The sequence below is a fragment of the Misgurnus anguillicaudatus genome, chromosome 18 (genome assembly GCF_027580225.2).
Source record: "Misgurnus anguillicaudatus chromosome 18, ASM2758022v2, whole genome shotgun sequence".
In the NCBI taxonomy this organism is placed as follows: Eukaryota; Metazoa; Chordata; class Actinopteri; order Cypriniformes; family Cobitidae; genus Misgurnus; species Misgurnus anguillicaudatus.
In genome coordinates this window covers 15,891,917-15,909,334 of record NC_073354.2, presented here as the reverse complement: position 1 = coordinate 15,909,334, position 17,418 = coordinate 15,891,917, and the positions used below count along the sequence as shown (strand labels likewise).

Sequence of the window (17,418 nt, the reverse complement as noted above, 5' to 3'; positions counted from 1 at the left end):
CACTAACTAGGGTTTAAAAAATGGGACCAGAAAGAACATGACATTTAAAACCACAATTCTGTGGAGTACCAAAACACACTTGTAGCCAATCAGCAGTAAGGGGCGTGTCTACTAACCGACATTGTTGCATATGTGTGGGGTGAGTCTATCAAAAGAAGGTCCAGATTCCATTGGAATAGGGGTATGTTTGTTTAGGTGATTTCAAATATCAACATGGGCTTTCAGAGATCATGCACCACACCTTTAAGCAAGTCCCGCACTTTATATTCTCATTCCTGCATGTTTTAAAACCAAAACTTCAGATACGCAAGTGTTTTGCTTCCGATAGACATGCATTCTTTGCGTTAAGAAAGAGTTAGGAAGGTTCACCTCTCAGAAAACATACAAAAAAAGCTAAATTAAGATGTTTAATTACTATGGACATTGGAAATGCTAGATCGCTTTTTTGAAAAATTATCACAAAAAATGTATTCAGTCTTTAGAATAAACTTTCAAGTGTCTGCTTTGAAATTAAACCAAACTTATGCTTTTAGTGCAAATGCTTCATGAACTGTATCTAATTTTAGTTGGGTACAGGGCTTGACATTAACTTTTTTGTTTTCCAAAGTTACTAGCCACTCATCATTTTCACTGGCCACAATTTTGTTGCTGGTAAAATAAATTGTATATGATTAACTTTGACTTTGGAATCCTAAAATGACTTTAATTCGAGCAAATTCACTTGGTTTAGCTAAATTAGATGCAGATTGAATTTCAAATGCAGTCTGACCACCCAAATTAAGACAACATTTATTAGCTGGTATATCAGTATAGATCATATCATATAGGTGCATGAAAAACATGCTAGTAAGGCATAAATAGATTAACTTTGAATGAATATATTAAAAGTGGAGCAGGGGTGTAGAAGAATAACTGATAAGATAATCACAAAACCCCTCGACAACCACTTTAAATATTTATTAACAACAGCAGTAAATACTGTCAAGATGTACATGAATTTTACTATCAACTTGTTTATGTAGATTGTATTTTATAAGCTTGATCGTGGTTTTTGTTAAAAGTGATTTAAGAATTTTAGTGACAAATGTTGAGAGGGCATTATTGTTACATTAATATGATGTGCAAACCTCTCAGCTGGTGGGTTTCCTTGGATTTCGTGTGCATTCAGGTAGGCTATGCGCTGAATTTCTCTCCGCTCTTGCCCTGAGAGTGTGCACGCAATTTATATCTCTTCAATCACTTCCATGCAATTGTTTTATCTTTCTTGATGTGTGTAAGCGCTCAGACTGCGTCCTCTTGTGCATTCGCAAATCCATCAGCTCTTGCGTGCTCTCTGGAAGGTGGCGTTTGGTCCGCAACGCTCCGCTGATCGCGCCCGCGTCTCAACAAACGGTCTCTGTGCGTTGCGCTGGGTGCAGAGTGCTCATGGGAGTTGTAGTTTCCCAGTGTCGCATTGCGCATTGTTTATCATTTCGCATAACTTATAAGAAAACTACAATTAAAAAAATATATTCAAGCTGCCAAAGTGGCTGGTGGGATTGGCTGTCTTACCTGCCACAGCCGAAATCTACCTGCATTTGGTGGTTAATGTCAAGCCCTGGTTGGGTATGACTTTTTGGGGGGTTTTCAAAGAAGGGGGTTGTCGTTTAATTGGTTAAATTCTAAAATATGCATTTTCTCTTCTTTTTTCCTGTAGCTCAAAATTAGTATGTGCACATTCCCACTCATTTAGGTAGCACAGGTCACATTTGATTTTTTTTGCAAAATCTAAATCCTTTAAAGTACCCCTTAAAATGTGCCCATAAAAAAGAAAAATGATTGATGAGATCTGTTTAATATCTCAGTCATTTTTTCTTTGACATCAACGATATTAAAACGGCGACAAATTAAAAAATACTGTATGTTTCAGTCTCCTCCATCTCAGATTTGTCTCCTAAGATAATGTCCCAACAATCTCACAAATGACTCCATAGTGTTTCACAAAAGATATCAACATCACCAACATAAAAATTAAAAGTCGTTATAAATAAAATTTTCAGTATATAAAAGTTAACATTTCTACGGAGCCCCTAAAGGGACATGGAGCAAAAGTTTCACGTGAGCACGTGAAGCTAAACTTTAAAAAAAATGCTGCACATGAATGTTTCACGTGAGCACATGAGACTAAACTTTAGATTTTTTTTTACTTTAAAGTCACCTTAGGGCCTCGGTACATTTCTCATCAACTTTACTTAAATTTAGAACTTACAGTAGTTATGCTTTCTATAATAATTTTACAGCTTCATACTCCGAAATTTTTTTTTTATAATTTGTTTCTAGTTTTATTTGTGCTAAGTAAATTTAGCAGAAACATCTGAGGCTAAGTTGATACTTTTGAGAACTCTTAAAAAAGCTATTAAAAAGTAAACGCTGAGTAATTTCCTCTGGGTACATTTTTTTCCTGAGATACAGTACATGTAACCTAGGTGGGAATTACTGCCTTAGACTATAAAACGTTGAATCATTCTTACACTCAGCATCTTCTTACTCAATCACATTTGTATACCGTGGCACAGCACAGAGAAACTTTTTACAGTGCATAAATTATTTTATTCTACGGGTGCCTGTTTTCTTCCTCTCCGTGCAGCGGATGAGTGGTCAGCCCAAAATCCTCTGCAGTCCAGTACCACTTCATGCCATCATCGAAAGCCTTTGTTCTTCCCATTACCACCCTATAAAAAGGCATCAAACTGGCTATTACCCTGACCTAATGAGAAGATGTCTGCTTCAGCGGAGAAGAAAATACATTTATGAAAGCGATAGTGTCAGAAATGACAAATGTCTGGCTAACTCACAGTCGTTCCTTCGCCTTCATCAATCAACATTTATCCTACATCCATAAGGGTATAATATTCCTTCCTTATGCGGGGACCACCCACTGTCATGTCTTCGGTAGATTCGATTAGGTTGTGAATGTAAAGTAATGCAGAAATGATGAAGCTTGATGCACTTGGAAAGTAACTAAGATAGGCGCTGATAGAAGCTGAGAAGATGGAGCAATATTACAATCCCACGTGCACTGGTCTGTAATACCTGGAGAGGGTTATCCATTAGCATTAAAGTTCATCTTAATGGCAGTTGGTTAGTGCGAAACCCCCCAGGCATAAGGTATACAATTTGAAATCTAGTATCCTTTATGGGCACTCACTTGACTTCAACATTCCTTTTGTAAGCAATCACGCGAGTCAAAAATTTCATTTGACGGATAACTTAGAAGCCCTGAAAACTTTTGTATTTGTTGTGCTTGTTTTGGCAACTTCTCTAATGGTCATTTTGTTTTCTGAGAAGGATGGTCCCTGTAAGATCTTTTTTTTGGTTTTCTCAGCTTCTCTGCTCTTATTGCTGGGGGTAGTTAATGCCTCCTGCGTTTGGATGACCTTTATGGTGTCAGTAGACTCATGCACTGAATAAAACAGCCCCATCAATTAACTGTGAGCTCTGGCTAATCTCTGCTTAATTACTCGTCAAACGCATTTGCGCTGCTGTCTGATGTGCATTATGTAAACTTTAATTTTATCCTGCTGCACTTGCCTCTGTGTGAAGTGGCCAAAAATATTGTCATCTTTGGTAAAAATGAGCAAAGAAAGCTTATAAAATTAATCTACAATGTTTTTTCTTTTGTTGTTGATTTTGATGTTTATTTTGAACCAAGTTCTTGATGGAAGGTTTAACCGCAAACCATTATAAGATTTTTAGCAGAGCAGTCAGGTTTTGACTTTTCTATCTGTTGGTATTTGATATAATGAATATTGATATATAGCATGATGTATCTGAATAAGATGTCCAGGACCTCTGGTATAAAATTAGGTTCAAACAATGAAGGTCTGTTGGTATATTTAACTGTAGGCATGAAGCATTTTTTAATCCCTGTGTGCACCAAAGCCATCTTGTATTCCTGCTGCCAAAAACAGTTTTTCGTTTCATATAGCCGCATAATATGCTGTTTGTTTTTGCATGAGAGCAGAGGATTTGTTTTTTTAAACTGTGTCCCAAACAATTTTCATTACGGACGTGCTGTTTTCCTTTCAATTTCTGACCCCCAAATTCAACAGATTTTGGTAGTTCTCCATCTGTGATCCTTCGAGAGTCTTTGGCCACTCAAATTATTCTCCTTGCAAAGCATTAGGACAATATAGACAAACGTCCTCTTTCAGGCAGATTTGCAACATCTCCGGTCGGTTTAAACATCTTAATTATTTCCCTGAGTGTGGAAATAGATTTTTTTATGGTTTTAACCAAGGCTTTGAACCGGTTCACGGAACGAAAACGAAGACCAGAAACTTTTGATGTTTTGCAAGGAACAGAAACGAAACCAGAAACTTTCTAAAAAATATATGTTTCGGAACAGAACCATTTATTGAAAATAATGGTAACCAGTAAATTCCGTTATTTTTTCCGTTCTTTGACAAGATTTCTGCTAAATATGACTCGGTGAAGTTCACTTCCGGTTGTCGTTGACTCATCGGAGAAATTAAAAGCTTGCCACCAGCAAGTAGTCTACTCAAGCCCAACCCAGATAGCAATGAGTCGGCGGACCACCGGCGGTGCTCTGGCGGCAGTAAGCGTCATAAGGGCGTAATCGCAAACAGCTGCATGCTGGCGTCATCTCGCAACAAATGAGAGTGACGTATTCGACGGCAAAAGTTTCATCCCCGCCAGCGGGACGCATCTATAGCCGACAGCTTGGGGCTGGCGGCATAAAGAAGCCATGCGGATATTTTTTGCTATCTGGGAAGTCTCTAATGCTCAATCATAATATTATAAATATTGGTAGGGTAAATATTGTAGGCTACCAAGTATCTCAAGATGTTTGATTTTTTAATACTAATTAGTGGTGTAACGGATCGCAGTTGATCCGTGATCCGTACAGATCACGACCCACGGTTCGGCTCGCATGTGCGGATTAATACGCAAATTAAAATAGGGAAAATTTGGTTTGTGCGCCGAGCGCATGGTCAAAAAGGGTTGGTCCTATTGTAATGGGAGTATTTTCGGCGTAACGTGCAGTAAACCAATGAGAGTCACAGCTCTCATCCCCTTTAAAAGCAAGTTGCGCTGGCGCTATGTCTAATCCCTATTTAGATGACGGACTTTGTAAACTGAAAAACTAAGCGGAGGAAGAAGATCCCCAGTTTAAGATTAATGTTAAATAATTGTGTTGTTTTTCACTTGTATTGAAATTGTTATTTTTTTATTAAAACCTTTAAAACCCGTTTTCTTTTAGTCATGGAAGTAAAAAAGCAGGCTTGTAATTGCTTTAAATGTATGCCTATCAAATATCATCAAAAAATAATTTACAAGTATGTAAGATAAGGTTTGTACTCTAAAAATACTTTATTTGTAACAAACAGGAGATAAAGAATTTACAAACGGCTCTCCGCACGTTTCAGCACTTGGACAGCGTTTTTTTAGCAAAGAGTTTTTTTTTAAGCATTACTTAAAAATGTTTCTCATCTCACCATATCCACAGGTACAGAGTCATCATATACAATAAATCCGTGAGGTAGCATTAAAAAAAAACATTTAAAAACAGATGCATTTGTTTGAAGCAAAGCATTTATTTACTTATCAGGCTGCAGGTAAAGCAGCTCTTTGCGCCTTCTAACGTCTCATAATTAGTCCTCATTTATGTCCAAGAGACTCAATAATAATCTTTTACATTCAATCCTTTAATCTTTCATATTTAAAAGCATTTTTGTGCTGCTGCGCATTCATGTACTTTGTTATAAGCAAACCCGCGTTGTCCTCCCGTTTATAGGCGCATATTACTAATGCGCTCTTTAAATAACATAAAACACATTGCGCCATTGACTTTAGACTTTAGACCAGGTTTTTGTTGGTCAACAGCGTAGTCTATTTTAGTTGCCTCAAAATAGCAACGCGCCAACAATGCGCCTGAACACACCTCGTTTTTAGACCAGAACGCCCATGGGCGCAAAAGGGGGCGCAAATGCATTTGCTATTTAAACAACGCGGAGCTAAACGTGAAAATTAGGGTGGAAACTAGCGAAAGACACTTGCGTCGCGCTGCATTGCGCCGGGTTTAAGATAGAGCCCAAAATGTGTCTGGTCCAACTCCAATCAAATGTGATTATCCCTATGCCCTTCAAAGATCAGAACTCTTGGGGGCGGTTTCCCGGACAGGGATTAGACTAGTCTTAGACTAAAATAAATGTAAGAGCTGTCCAAAAAACAACTTGCTTTGACATATCTTAAAATACATCAGTGCCCTTTGTTTTGCCTCAAAATGCACACAAGTAATGTTTTTAGTAAGGCATGTTTGTTCAAACTAGTTATATATCCTAAATAAACTAAACTTTAGTTAATATTTATTCTATCATGAAACATGTAGCCATGACTGGACAACATCATGTATTTAGTCATCATGGTGTGTTAATTTTTATTTTATTTCATAATGTAATTTTCCCCTACACTTTCAATTGTTTTACCTCAATGAAACATCATATTTTTGTGATTTTTTTTAAATTTAAAGCTTAAAAGTAGAAATATTATAGATTCATTTTCACAGCTTTCTTGCTCATATTTACCAAGGGTGCCAATATTTTTGGCCATCACTGTATACTGTACCACTTGATTAGATTATAATGTATTTATGAAAACAATAAAATGTGCAATAATATAATATTATTTTTTATAAATTATTCTATATATACTATATATTAAATAATTTCCACATTTTGCGAGAAATAGAGATTCATACATCATTGAAAGCCGAATAAGTAAGAATAAGAATAAATAAACTTCCATTGATTTATGGTTTGTTAGGATTGGACAACATTCGACAGAGATACATCTATTTGAAAATCTGTAATTGAAGGCTGAAAAAATCTAAATTTTTCTAAACTTTAAACTTTTTTTAATTAAGTCCTTAGCAACACATGTTACTAATGATAAATACATTTTTACTTAATTTTTCATGAAACATAATCTTTACATAATACCCCAATGATTCTTTTTTTTGCATAAATATCAATACATTTGACCCATACAATGTATTTTTGGCTATTGCTATAAATATACCCGTGCTACTTATGGCTGGTTTTGTGGTCCAGGGTCACAAATTATAATATATCATAATATAATATACATTACAAAATAATTGTTTGTTCTCTATACTTACTTTTATGAACCTTTATAAAATTGAAAAAAAAAAAACATCATTGGCTGCAATTTTAGCCTCTGTCATTACAATGTTTGTTATCATGCATCTGTACCCATCTGACAAACAATACATAGTACAATCAATTTAAATGTTTTGCATTTGTTGCATGCAACTGCTTAAGGCTTCTAAACACTCAAATCCATTAGCATTGCATATGACAAATTTAAATTAACTCTGTTTAATATCTCAACAAAAGTTACTGCCTATAGGAACCAAATATTTTCATGAATACGTTTTTTTTCTAATTCAAACCATGTTGATTCTCGTTAAGAGCATCTTGCTTTGTTTAAAATCAATATCATAGGTTTTAAATTACTTTATTGGGACTCCCTAGGCACAGCTTCGGTGGAAATTAAAATCTATGAAAAGATTCACGCAAAGAAAGTCATACAAATACAAACTGCATTTCTGACCAAATTTGAAAGAAGCCAAGCTTCCTGCGCAAGCTAAAAAGCAATTGTCGCTGGTTGACGCTTATTTATCTTGTGTATGCACGTATATTTCTATACTGACATATTTACTGACAAGTTTAAAATATGTCTCTGTTGATGAGTCTTTATTGCCTCATTCATATTGAGTACACTAGTAAAATGGGCAACTTACTGACATACTGTATGAATCATTGGCTCAAAATTGATCTGCGTCATTGCGCAGCACTAGAATCTTCACCGGGAATGAATTGCTGCATCAGGACCCAAACGCTATTATCATTACTCAGCCTGCTTTCACTCACATGGGAAGTTAATTATTGTTTTGGTTTCCATCGACTGTTAATGTTTATCAAGTTCCTGCTGGTCTTTGACTTAAGTGGTGATGACTGATGCTCTTCTCCTGTCAATCAGTGATATGATTTAAAGTGCATTATCCCACGATCCTCTGCTTCCAGAGGATTCTTACCTCTCCGACTGTGCTGTTCGTCCTTTCTGTCAAATCCGTTTTCCTGTCCACCCTCTGAGAACATAGTGGTAACAAAATAACAATAGATTTCAGAGACTATTTTGGTCTGGGTTTCCATGGAAATGCTTGGGTGTATGTTAGGATAGGACTGGGGGATATTGCCAGTGTCTCCTGGCAAAATATACGGTATATTAGGAAACAAAAGGATGTACAAAGCTTTTTTTTTTTTTGGTTTTTGCTTTGAATAGAAACAAACTTTGAGCATCCAAACTTTACTTGATAGTTGTTTCTTTATATATATTAGTGCTGGGCAAACGATTAATCACATAGAAAATAAAAGTGAGATTTTGCATAATACACTCAACTAAAGGACTATTAGGAACACCATACTAATACTGTGTTTGACCCCCTTTCGCCTTCAGAACTGCCTTAATTCTATGTGGCATTGATTCAACAAGGTGCTGAAAGCATTCTTTAGAAATGTTGGCCCATATTGATAGGATAGCATCTGGCAGCTGATGGAGATTTGTAATGATTCAAGCTTTGTGACATGGTGCATTATCCTGCTGGAAGTAGCCATCAGAGGATGGGTACATGGTGGTCATAAAGGGATGGAAATGGTCAGAAACAATGCTCAGGTAGGCTGTGGCATTTAAACTATGCCCGATTGGCACTAAGGGGCCTAAAGTGTGCCAAGAAAACATCCCCCACACCATCACACCACCAGCACAGTGGTAACATTCTGTTTACGCCAAATTCTGACTCTAGCATCTGAATGTCTCAACAGAAATCGAGACTCATCAGACCAGGCAAAAATTTTCCAGTCTTCAACTGTCCAATTTTGGTGAGCTCTTTTACCTATTTGTAGTGGAGATGAGTGGTACTCGGTGGGGTCTGCTGTTGTAGCCCATCCGCCTCAAGGTTGTGCGTGTTGTGTCTTCACAAATGCTTTGCTGCATACCTCGGTTTTAACGAGCAGTTATTTCAGTCAAAGTTGCTCTATCAGCTTGAATCAGTCGGCTCATTCTCCTCTGACCTCTTGCATCAACAAGGCATTTTTGTTCACAGGACTGCCGCATACTGGATGTTTTTCCCTTTTCACACCATTCTTTGTAAACACTAGAAATGGTGGTGTGTGCAAAATCACAGTAACTGAGCAGATTGTGAAATACTCAGACCGACCCGTCTGGCACCAAAAACCATGCCACGCTCAAAATGGCTTAAATCACCTTTCTTTCCCATTCTGACATTCATTTTGGAGTTCAGGAGATTGTCTTGACAAGGACCACACCCCGAAATGCATTGATGCAACTGCCATGTGATTGGATGATTAGATAATTCCATTAATGAGAAATTGAACAGGTGTTCCTAATAATCCTTTAGGTGAGTGTATTTGTGTCTTAATTATTATGTATATGTAAATACACACACACACATGTATACAAGAAAAATATAGAATATAATACAGAATATAATGCAATATAATGTGGGTAATGCACTTTAAATCATATCACTGATAGTATATATATATATATATATATATATATATATATATATATATATATATATATATATATATATATATATATATATATACACACACATATATATATATATATATATATATATATATATATATATATATATAAACAAACATGAATGTGTGTGTATTTATATATACATAATATTAAACACAAAGCACACACACATACAGGTATAATATGCAAAACGTAACCTTATCTTGTTTGCAATTAATCACGATTAATTATTGCCCATGCACCACTAATATATATATATATATATATATATATATATATATATATATATATATATATATATATATATATATATATATATATATATATATATATATATATATATATATATATGTAAGCAATAAGGTACGAGAGGCTGTGCTGTATCGTGAATAAGTAACGGCTGAAGGGCGTTGTTAGGCACGACGCGAAGCGGAGTGCCTGCAACCCCTTCAGCCGTTACTTATTCACGATACAGCACTTGCCTCGAGTACCTTATTGCTTTTATAAAACGGTTACCACAAAATATTAAAGTAAAAAAAATATTAGTGCAACTTTCATGAAGTTAAATCAATAAAAGCATTCCTTCCGCTAGAAAAAATAGTCCCTGACTGCAAACAATAACATGAAAGCTCAAATAAAAACAACAAACTGTTCTCAGACTTTGTCTCATTATATGTTTATGTGTTGCTAAGGGTGTTGCTAAGGGCGCAGTGATATTAAATAGACAGTTGGGTGAAGCGGTCATAGCAGTGTTTTATCATGAATAAAGCACACCTATTGACCAATCAGAATCAAGGATTGGAACTAACCGTTTTATAAATATATATATATATTGTATCTTTAATTTCCTTATTATTATTTTATTAAATATTATTCTTATTTTATTATATATTACTATATTGTAGCTCAGTAAGTAGAGCATTGCATTCGGGGTCATGAGGTTCGATTCTGAGAAAACACACAAATTGATAAAATATATACCTTGAATTCTCTGTAAGTCACTTTGATTAATTTGACTGGCAAATTTTAAAACGTATAAACGTAAGAATCGCTGTTTAATCACAATTTAAAAGTTAGTAAGACTTTTTTGTTACATTGCTTTGTAAAGGCCCTTGTGTTGTGAGGGGTGATGGTGACCCCTTTTACTACTCAGTCATTACATTACCAGTCAGAAACTCATCATATATTGTACATGTAAATAAAGTGATACAATTTTAAGGTATATCGTATTCACTGAAAAGTTAACAGGGAAACTCCAAATTTCATCTGATCTCTGTTTCACTCTCCTCAGCCAGCATTACACCAGCCTCATTTCACTTCAGATACACTTCTAGACGTCTTAACACTCTAAATTCAATCCAGCCTTTGATTCGTCTTTGCTTTAAAAATGCCCCCATATCTCATGCTCTCCCCTCACTCATTTCCAGCTCTTCTATACGCCACCATCTTCGGAAACGTGACCACCATCTTTCAGCAGATGTACACCAACACCAACCGCTACCATGAGATGCTCAACAATGTAAGAGACTTCCTGAAGCTCTACCAGGTTCCTAAAGGGCTGAGTGAGAGAGTTATGGACTACATTGTATCCACATGGGCCATGACCAAAGGCATAGACACAGAGAAGGTGGGTCAACTGTGTTCTGTTTCTATTTTTAATGTACAGTATTTAATACATACAGTGTGCAGAGAGCTCAGTGTACTCATGTCCTGCATAATATCCCTGTAAAAAAAATTTTTTTTTGGGTTTAAAGCAACACTATGCAGTTTCCATGTAAAAATGACTTACAGCTCCCCCATGTGGTTGAAAAGCGGAACAGTGAATGGTATCAGACACTCTTCTGCAGCCAGGGGGAGGGGCGGGGCTGTGTGCTCTACCCTCCACCGCCACTTTCAGAGTGTGCTTGTAGCAGCTAGGAGGCTGCTCAGGTTCCAGCAACAGTACAAATTGTCCAGTTAAAAGTCGTTGTATCACTGAAATAATTTTAGAGACATTATTTAAAGGTAAAAAAACTACATAGTGTTGCTTTAATTTAAAAAGTAGGTTACCTTACTGCTTTAAAATTTTTAGTTAATTTGACTTAAAAATATTAGTTGGGTATAAAGTTGTGTAAAAATATTGTCAACTAATATTTTTTAATTGAATTAACTCAAATTTTAAGGCAAACTGTTTACTTACTTTTTTAAGTTGAACCAACATTTTTTACAACACTACAGTTTAAATGACAGAGTTAAAGGGAAATGATGTAGCTTTCTGTTTTTGTGATACATGCCATCATTCTTTCAAAAACATAAGCCAATAACTCCAAACACAAAGGTGGAGAAAAGAGAGCGATCTTTCTTTTCTGTGTAAGTGTCTCTCCATCAAGACCCCCAATTTTATTTCACTCTAGAAGAGAAATGGAAAATTGCATTATCTCCCGGGAGACATCAGCCCCCAGGGATTGTAGTTGATCTTTTCAACCCTGAGCTCAAACTTATAAAGGATCCTCATGACTGATTTTCATGCAGTGCAGGGTGAGAAATCCTTTCTATTTATTGACAAATGGGATTGGGCATAATGGGCAAATGTGAGCATTTTTAGGAAGATGAGAGGAGAGCAGAGGTGGACACATGCACAGCACGAAAGGATATCCATCAATGTGATTTTCGAGTTATGAAGTAGGTTTTGTTGAAAAGTGTTATGTTTGCAGAACATGGGCTAAATATATGCTTATAACACAAGTAGCTCCCAACTTTACATCCTGATTAGATGGGTGGGATTTTAAGTTGACACCTCTGACCACATTATATGGAGGCGTTGCTTGGCAACCACCACATCTATATAACTTGGTGAAAGAACTGTTTATTCTGTTAATTAAAATTATTAATAATAAACATAATTGTCTAATTGAAATATTTTAATAATTACACAGTAAACTTCCCATGCAGCTGTAGTGTAATTATGAAACAAATGATTAGCATTTTTGCATAATTTCTATTGCATTTTGTTGATGTAGAGATACTATCCATGCATCATGCATACTCCCTGAGTGGAGCCATTAGTACAAGAGGGTATTAAGTGCATTAAGTGCAATTTTTAATGGGCACTTAATGAATCACTGTTATTAATAACCTAATGCACACTAATACACAATTCCTGTATGCATACCTAGACACACATGTTCATTGTCATGACCACATTAAAGAAATCAAATACTGTATATGTCAGTTATCCTACACCATACAGTACTCAGTTTTAATTACTTGACATTGTTCCTGAAGTGTCTTTTTTTCTAAAGTCTTCTGGAGTGGAGATTTAAAACACTGTTTGTTTGCCTTACCACACACACTACACAAATCCCATATGATATGATTACTGTTGTCAGATTTTGTCATATCAGATTAATTTTTTTTGTTAGTTTTTTTTACTAGGTGCACTCCATGATACTAAACAGGATATGTGCGTAGATACAGTATACTTACAAAAGATAAATGTAAGTTTCCAGTGGATTGTAATAGAAGAGAGGAACTTTTTTCATTTATCTAACTGTTATAATGCCATGTGACACGACTCCTGTCCATCAGATCAGTATTTAGCTCCAAGACTGCTAGAATCAGTACATGGTCAACACCAATGATATGAGCTGAGTGCTTTATTAACAGGATTTGAAATTGTATTTCTTCAGTGTTAACTAGGTTCACACTGTTGACCACATACAAATGAAATATTCATGCACTTTGAGAAACTCACATTTTTAAAGGGCACCTATTTCATTGCTAAAAACAATGTTATTTTGTGTATTTGGAATAATACAATTTGTTTGCGTGGTTAATGGTTTAAAAACACATTATATGACACAAACCATACATTTTTGTAGCTCCAGGTATTGTAACCCAGTCTCATGAAATTACGTACCTATAGTCACGTACATTTTTGATTATTTTTCGTGATACTGTCACGAATTTCCGAAGCAACAATGGTAAGAAAATAGGACAAAACAGTTGAGTAACCAATACTTGACAATGACACGTAATCAGAAATTTGTCATACGGTCACGAAAAAAACATAGAAATCCCTGACAAAATAAGTAAAAGAATAAAATTTTTTACGTGACTATAGGTACGTCATTTCGTGAGACTGGGCTGGATATCCCTGCCTTCCTCAAATGCTTTGATTTTATACAAAGCTCACTGATCAAGAAAATAGATTAACTTGCGTCATCTTTTACTTTGGGGTTTGTACCTTTTGTATATTGTTAACGTGTACTAATACACACTTACACACCAAAGGAAATTTTGAATCATGAATCGGACCATAGTTGCTCTTTAAATGCCACTACAGTAGCATCGGAGAAAGTTTGACCTTTTTCTATATGTCAAGTAATAACTGTGAACTTACAACACATACATAACATTTGATTGTCATAAAATATTTTTTTATATACAGTAGACTGCTAAACTGTACCCTTGACCAATGATCTAATATTCTATAAAGCTACAGTAGATGTCTCTCGAGGCACTCAACATGTAATTTCAAGACAACAAACAATGTTTTAAGTTAAAAAACTAAAATTTTTAAGTGTTATCAACTGAAGTCATTTTTTAAGTTGATCCAACTTTTTACAGTGTATCTCTCCTTAAGCATAATGACAATTTTAATCAATATTGTAGTTCAATTTACTTTCAATTTGGTAGGTAGCCATGAAATAACATGGATAATGTCAGGATAATCAGTTAGTAGTTTTCAGGACCCAGTGTATTTATAATGTGGTATGTAATTTAAATACAGTAAAAATGTACTCAACGACTAATTTCCACATGTGTATTTACTGTACATTCGTACTGTTATAATATTGCATATTTTGCTTTACTCTGCAGGTTCTGTCCATCTGTCCTAAAGACATGCGTGCCGACATCTGTGTACACCTGAACCGGCAGGTGTTTAATGAGCACCCTGCTTTCCGACTGGCCAGTGATGGCTGTCTGCGCTCTTTGGCGGTAGAGTTTCAGACCACACACTGTGCTCCAGGAGACCTTATATTTCACGCAGGAGAAAGTGTGGACACTCTTTGCTTTGTGGTGTCTGGCTCGCTGGAGGTCATTCAGGATGATGAGGTTATTGCAATTTTAGGTGAGTTAGGTCATTCTTTATCCTCTTAATATCGACTGGGGTTATTGTCACAAGGGAAGTTATCAAAATAATTCTGTAGCTATAAAACTATAAGGTTTTCACACAGAAGTCGATTACATGAGCAGTGGCTTTAAGAAACTTTTTTACAAATTTGTTTAAACTGTCTTTATATACCAATACATAAGTAAAATGTAAGTACTCTGAAAAAGAGAGTATAAAAATCGAGTGTCTGTAGACTTCTCACAACGTTTTAAACACAGCTCATTTTTCCATTCACTCCACTCCCTCCCTTCCTGGTTTCTTCTAAAGCCACGCCCCAAAACACATGAACGCGCGACGCTGACCGGCTCTGCTGGGAGAAGCATTTACCAGACGAGCGGAGAGGAAGGAGCGCGGTGCATGTAGTAACATCATGTCACAATCACATGTAATAATACAAATAACTTTATCACTATGAATATAAACAAATAGGATGGCTTTTAGTACTCACTATTAAGCCAGTGTTTTGCATGGAAGAGTTTCCGTGATGAAAGCATTGTTGACTCTGATGAGGAATACACTCCGGAGACAATACCGCTACCGTATCGTCGACTCGAGGAAAAGCAATGCGATATTTACTCTCGTTTGATTTCTTCGTTTATTCCTTTTTTGCCTCGTTTGGCTTCGCTGACTGGATATGCAGGTACTGTGAGTTCTGAATGCTCTTTCTCTGCCGTACTTTTGCTCTTCCTAGAGTGCCTCGTGCACGTTTAAATCAATCGGGTGTGCGCATGTGTGGGCAGATCCTGTAGCAACGGGGGTGGTGCCATGGTCGCGAGAGAGAGTGATAGTCGTGAAAACCAATCATTTGTTTCATCCCGAATGGAAATAATAAGCTGTGTTAGTCGTGAGAGGTCTACAGACACTAGAGTTTTATACTCTCTTTTTCAGAATACTTACATTTTAATTATGTATTTGTATATAAAGACAGTTTAAACAAATTTGTAAAAAAGTTTTTTAGATAAATCCTGCCTATCCTGCCTTTAAGTTTGGTTTCAAACACCTAAGTAATAAAAAACTAATACTTTTCTCTACAATATAAAATTTTTCCTCACTGCAAATAGTAATTGTTCACGTTCACTACAAAAAATACTACATTGGCTTAAGAAAGTCCAAATTCACAGAGCCAGAGGTTTAAAATTAATCTGTCAAGCCTGTCGATGACAGTGTATAGCTTTAAGTCCCCCCGCTGACACACCTGATAAAGTCATACTTTACATGCTCTTTTTTATTCAACAACCTATTTTTCATCATCTATACATCATAATTATAAACATTTGATGTTCTCCGGAGTGAGATGTACACGTTGCGGGAGCGTGCAGTAATGGGTAGAAATTCTACGATAGTGGGATTAGGAAAACAGTCCCGCACAGCGCTTTGCTCTGCAGGTCCATCCTGAGGGCACAACCTGCAAATCTAAAACATCTCAAGCGTTGTAAGTGCAGAAAAACAAACAACATAATAGCACAGTTTTCACAGTTTTTATGTCACCTCTGAGGTGGCATAAAAAACCCCACATTGTGTTTCCTACATCGGCATTTGTTGCTCTGGCCATGCCGTCTCCTTATCCTGCTGTAATGAAACTGCAGGGACCGATTTTCTTTCATTGATTGTGGGGTCGTTTATTTCACAGGGATGTCCATGGATGTCTCCAGTGCAAAAATGTCCAAATGTGGGAAAATGGGTATATTTAAACATTAAAACAGGCCATGTAAAGGTCTAACCTCATAAATGTCTTATTGGAATTTGAGGAAACTGATGTTTTTAGCATTTTTCCTCCTGGCATGGCTTGAGCGGCGGTCTAATTTGTAATAGTTTTATTTTTCCGATTCCTCCGCAACCAAGGGACATTTACAGTATTACCTCAGCAAGTGCAGTTAAGGGACTAGAAAGCAATGCAATCTCTGAACAATAAAGACAGGACAGCTATTTGTGTTAACACGTGCACTGCGGTGTCCTGTCTCAGACTGAACATTATCTTTTGATCTCTTCATCTCTTGAGTTTTGCTGATGTGCTGTTGCTACAAGGACCTCAGAGAACCTCACATTAGACCTTATGAGACAGGAAAATAAGGTCTCCTGGCTCTAATGGGGAATCAGATCAGATGCTCTTTTGCTTTAATGATTATAAAATGAACTAAGACGTGAGCACTGTGAGCTAATTAGCCCCAAGGCTTTTACCCGAACCCACCACTGAACCTGCTGGGTTCCTAATGATGTCCCTCATCAAAGCACTGAACACTTTGTACAGATTCACTCACAAGTGCTGTGTGAGTTACAATTGTGCACAGTCATTGTGAAGATACCTGTGAAAAACATAGCAGTGTGTCCTTTTTTGATTTACATTTACGCTTTATTATCCAAAGTGATTTACCGTGCATTCAAATCATACTGTACATTTTATCAGTACCTATTTGGGGATCAAACCCATGACCTCTAATACAATGCTCTACCAATTGAGTTACAGGAACACTGGGACAGGGGTTAACAGGTGTGGTTGGTTCAGCTAAAGATTCTTATATAATTATATATTTTTAATATTTATAGTCAAACTGCCCTTTTTTATGAACATGAGGTCCATAAATGATCAAAGTCCGAAACTGAACCTC

At 36.3% G+C, this 17,418-nt stretch overlaps 1 protein-coding gene across 3 annotated transcripts in view; it reads left to right on the top strand.

Moving 5' to 3' along the window:
- The window catches only part of kcnh5a (potassium voltage-gated channel, subfamily H (eag-related), member 5a), a 130,951-nt gene that overhangs the window by 81,904 nt on the left and 31,629 nt on the right, over positions 1 to 17,418 (top strand). For all 3 annotated transcript variants that reach the window (XM_055185537.2, XM_055185535.2, XM_055185538.2), the window contains 2 exons: positions 11,085 to 11,284; positions 14,518 to 14,770. In XM_055185537.2, coding sequence (XP_055041512.2) covers positions 11,085 to 11,284; positions 14,518 to 14,770 — 453 coding nt within the window. The remainder of the gene's footprint in view (positions 1 to 11,084; positions 11,285 to 14,517; positions 14,771 to 17,418) is intronic.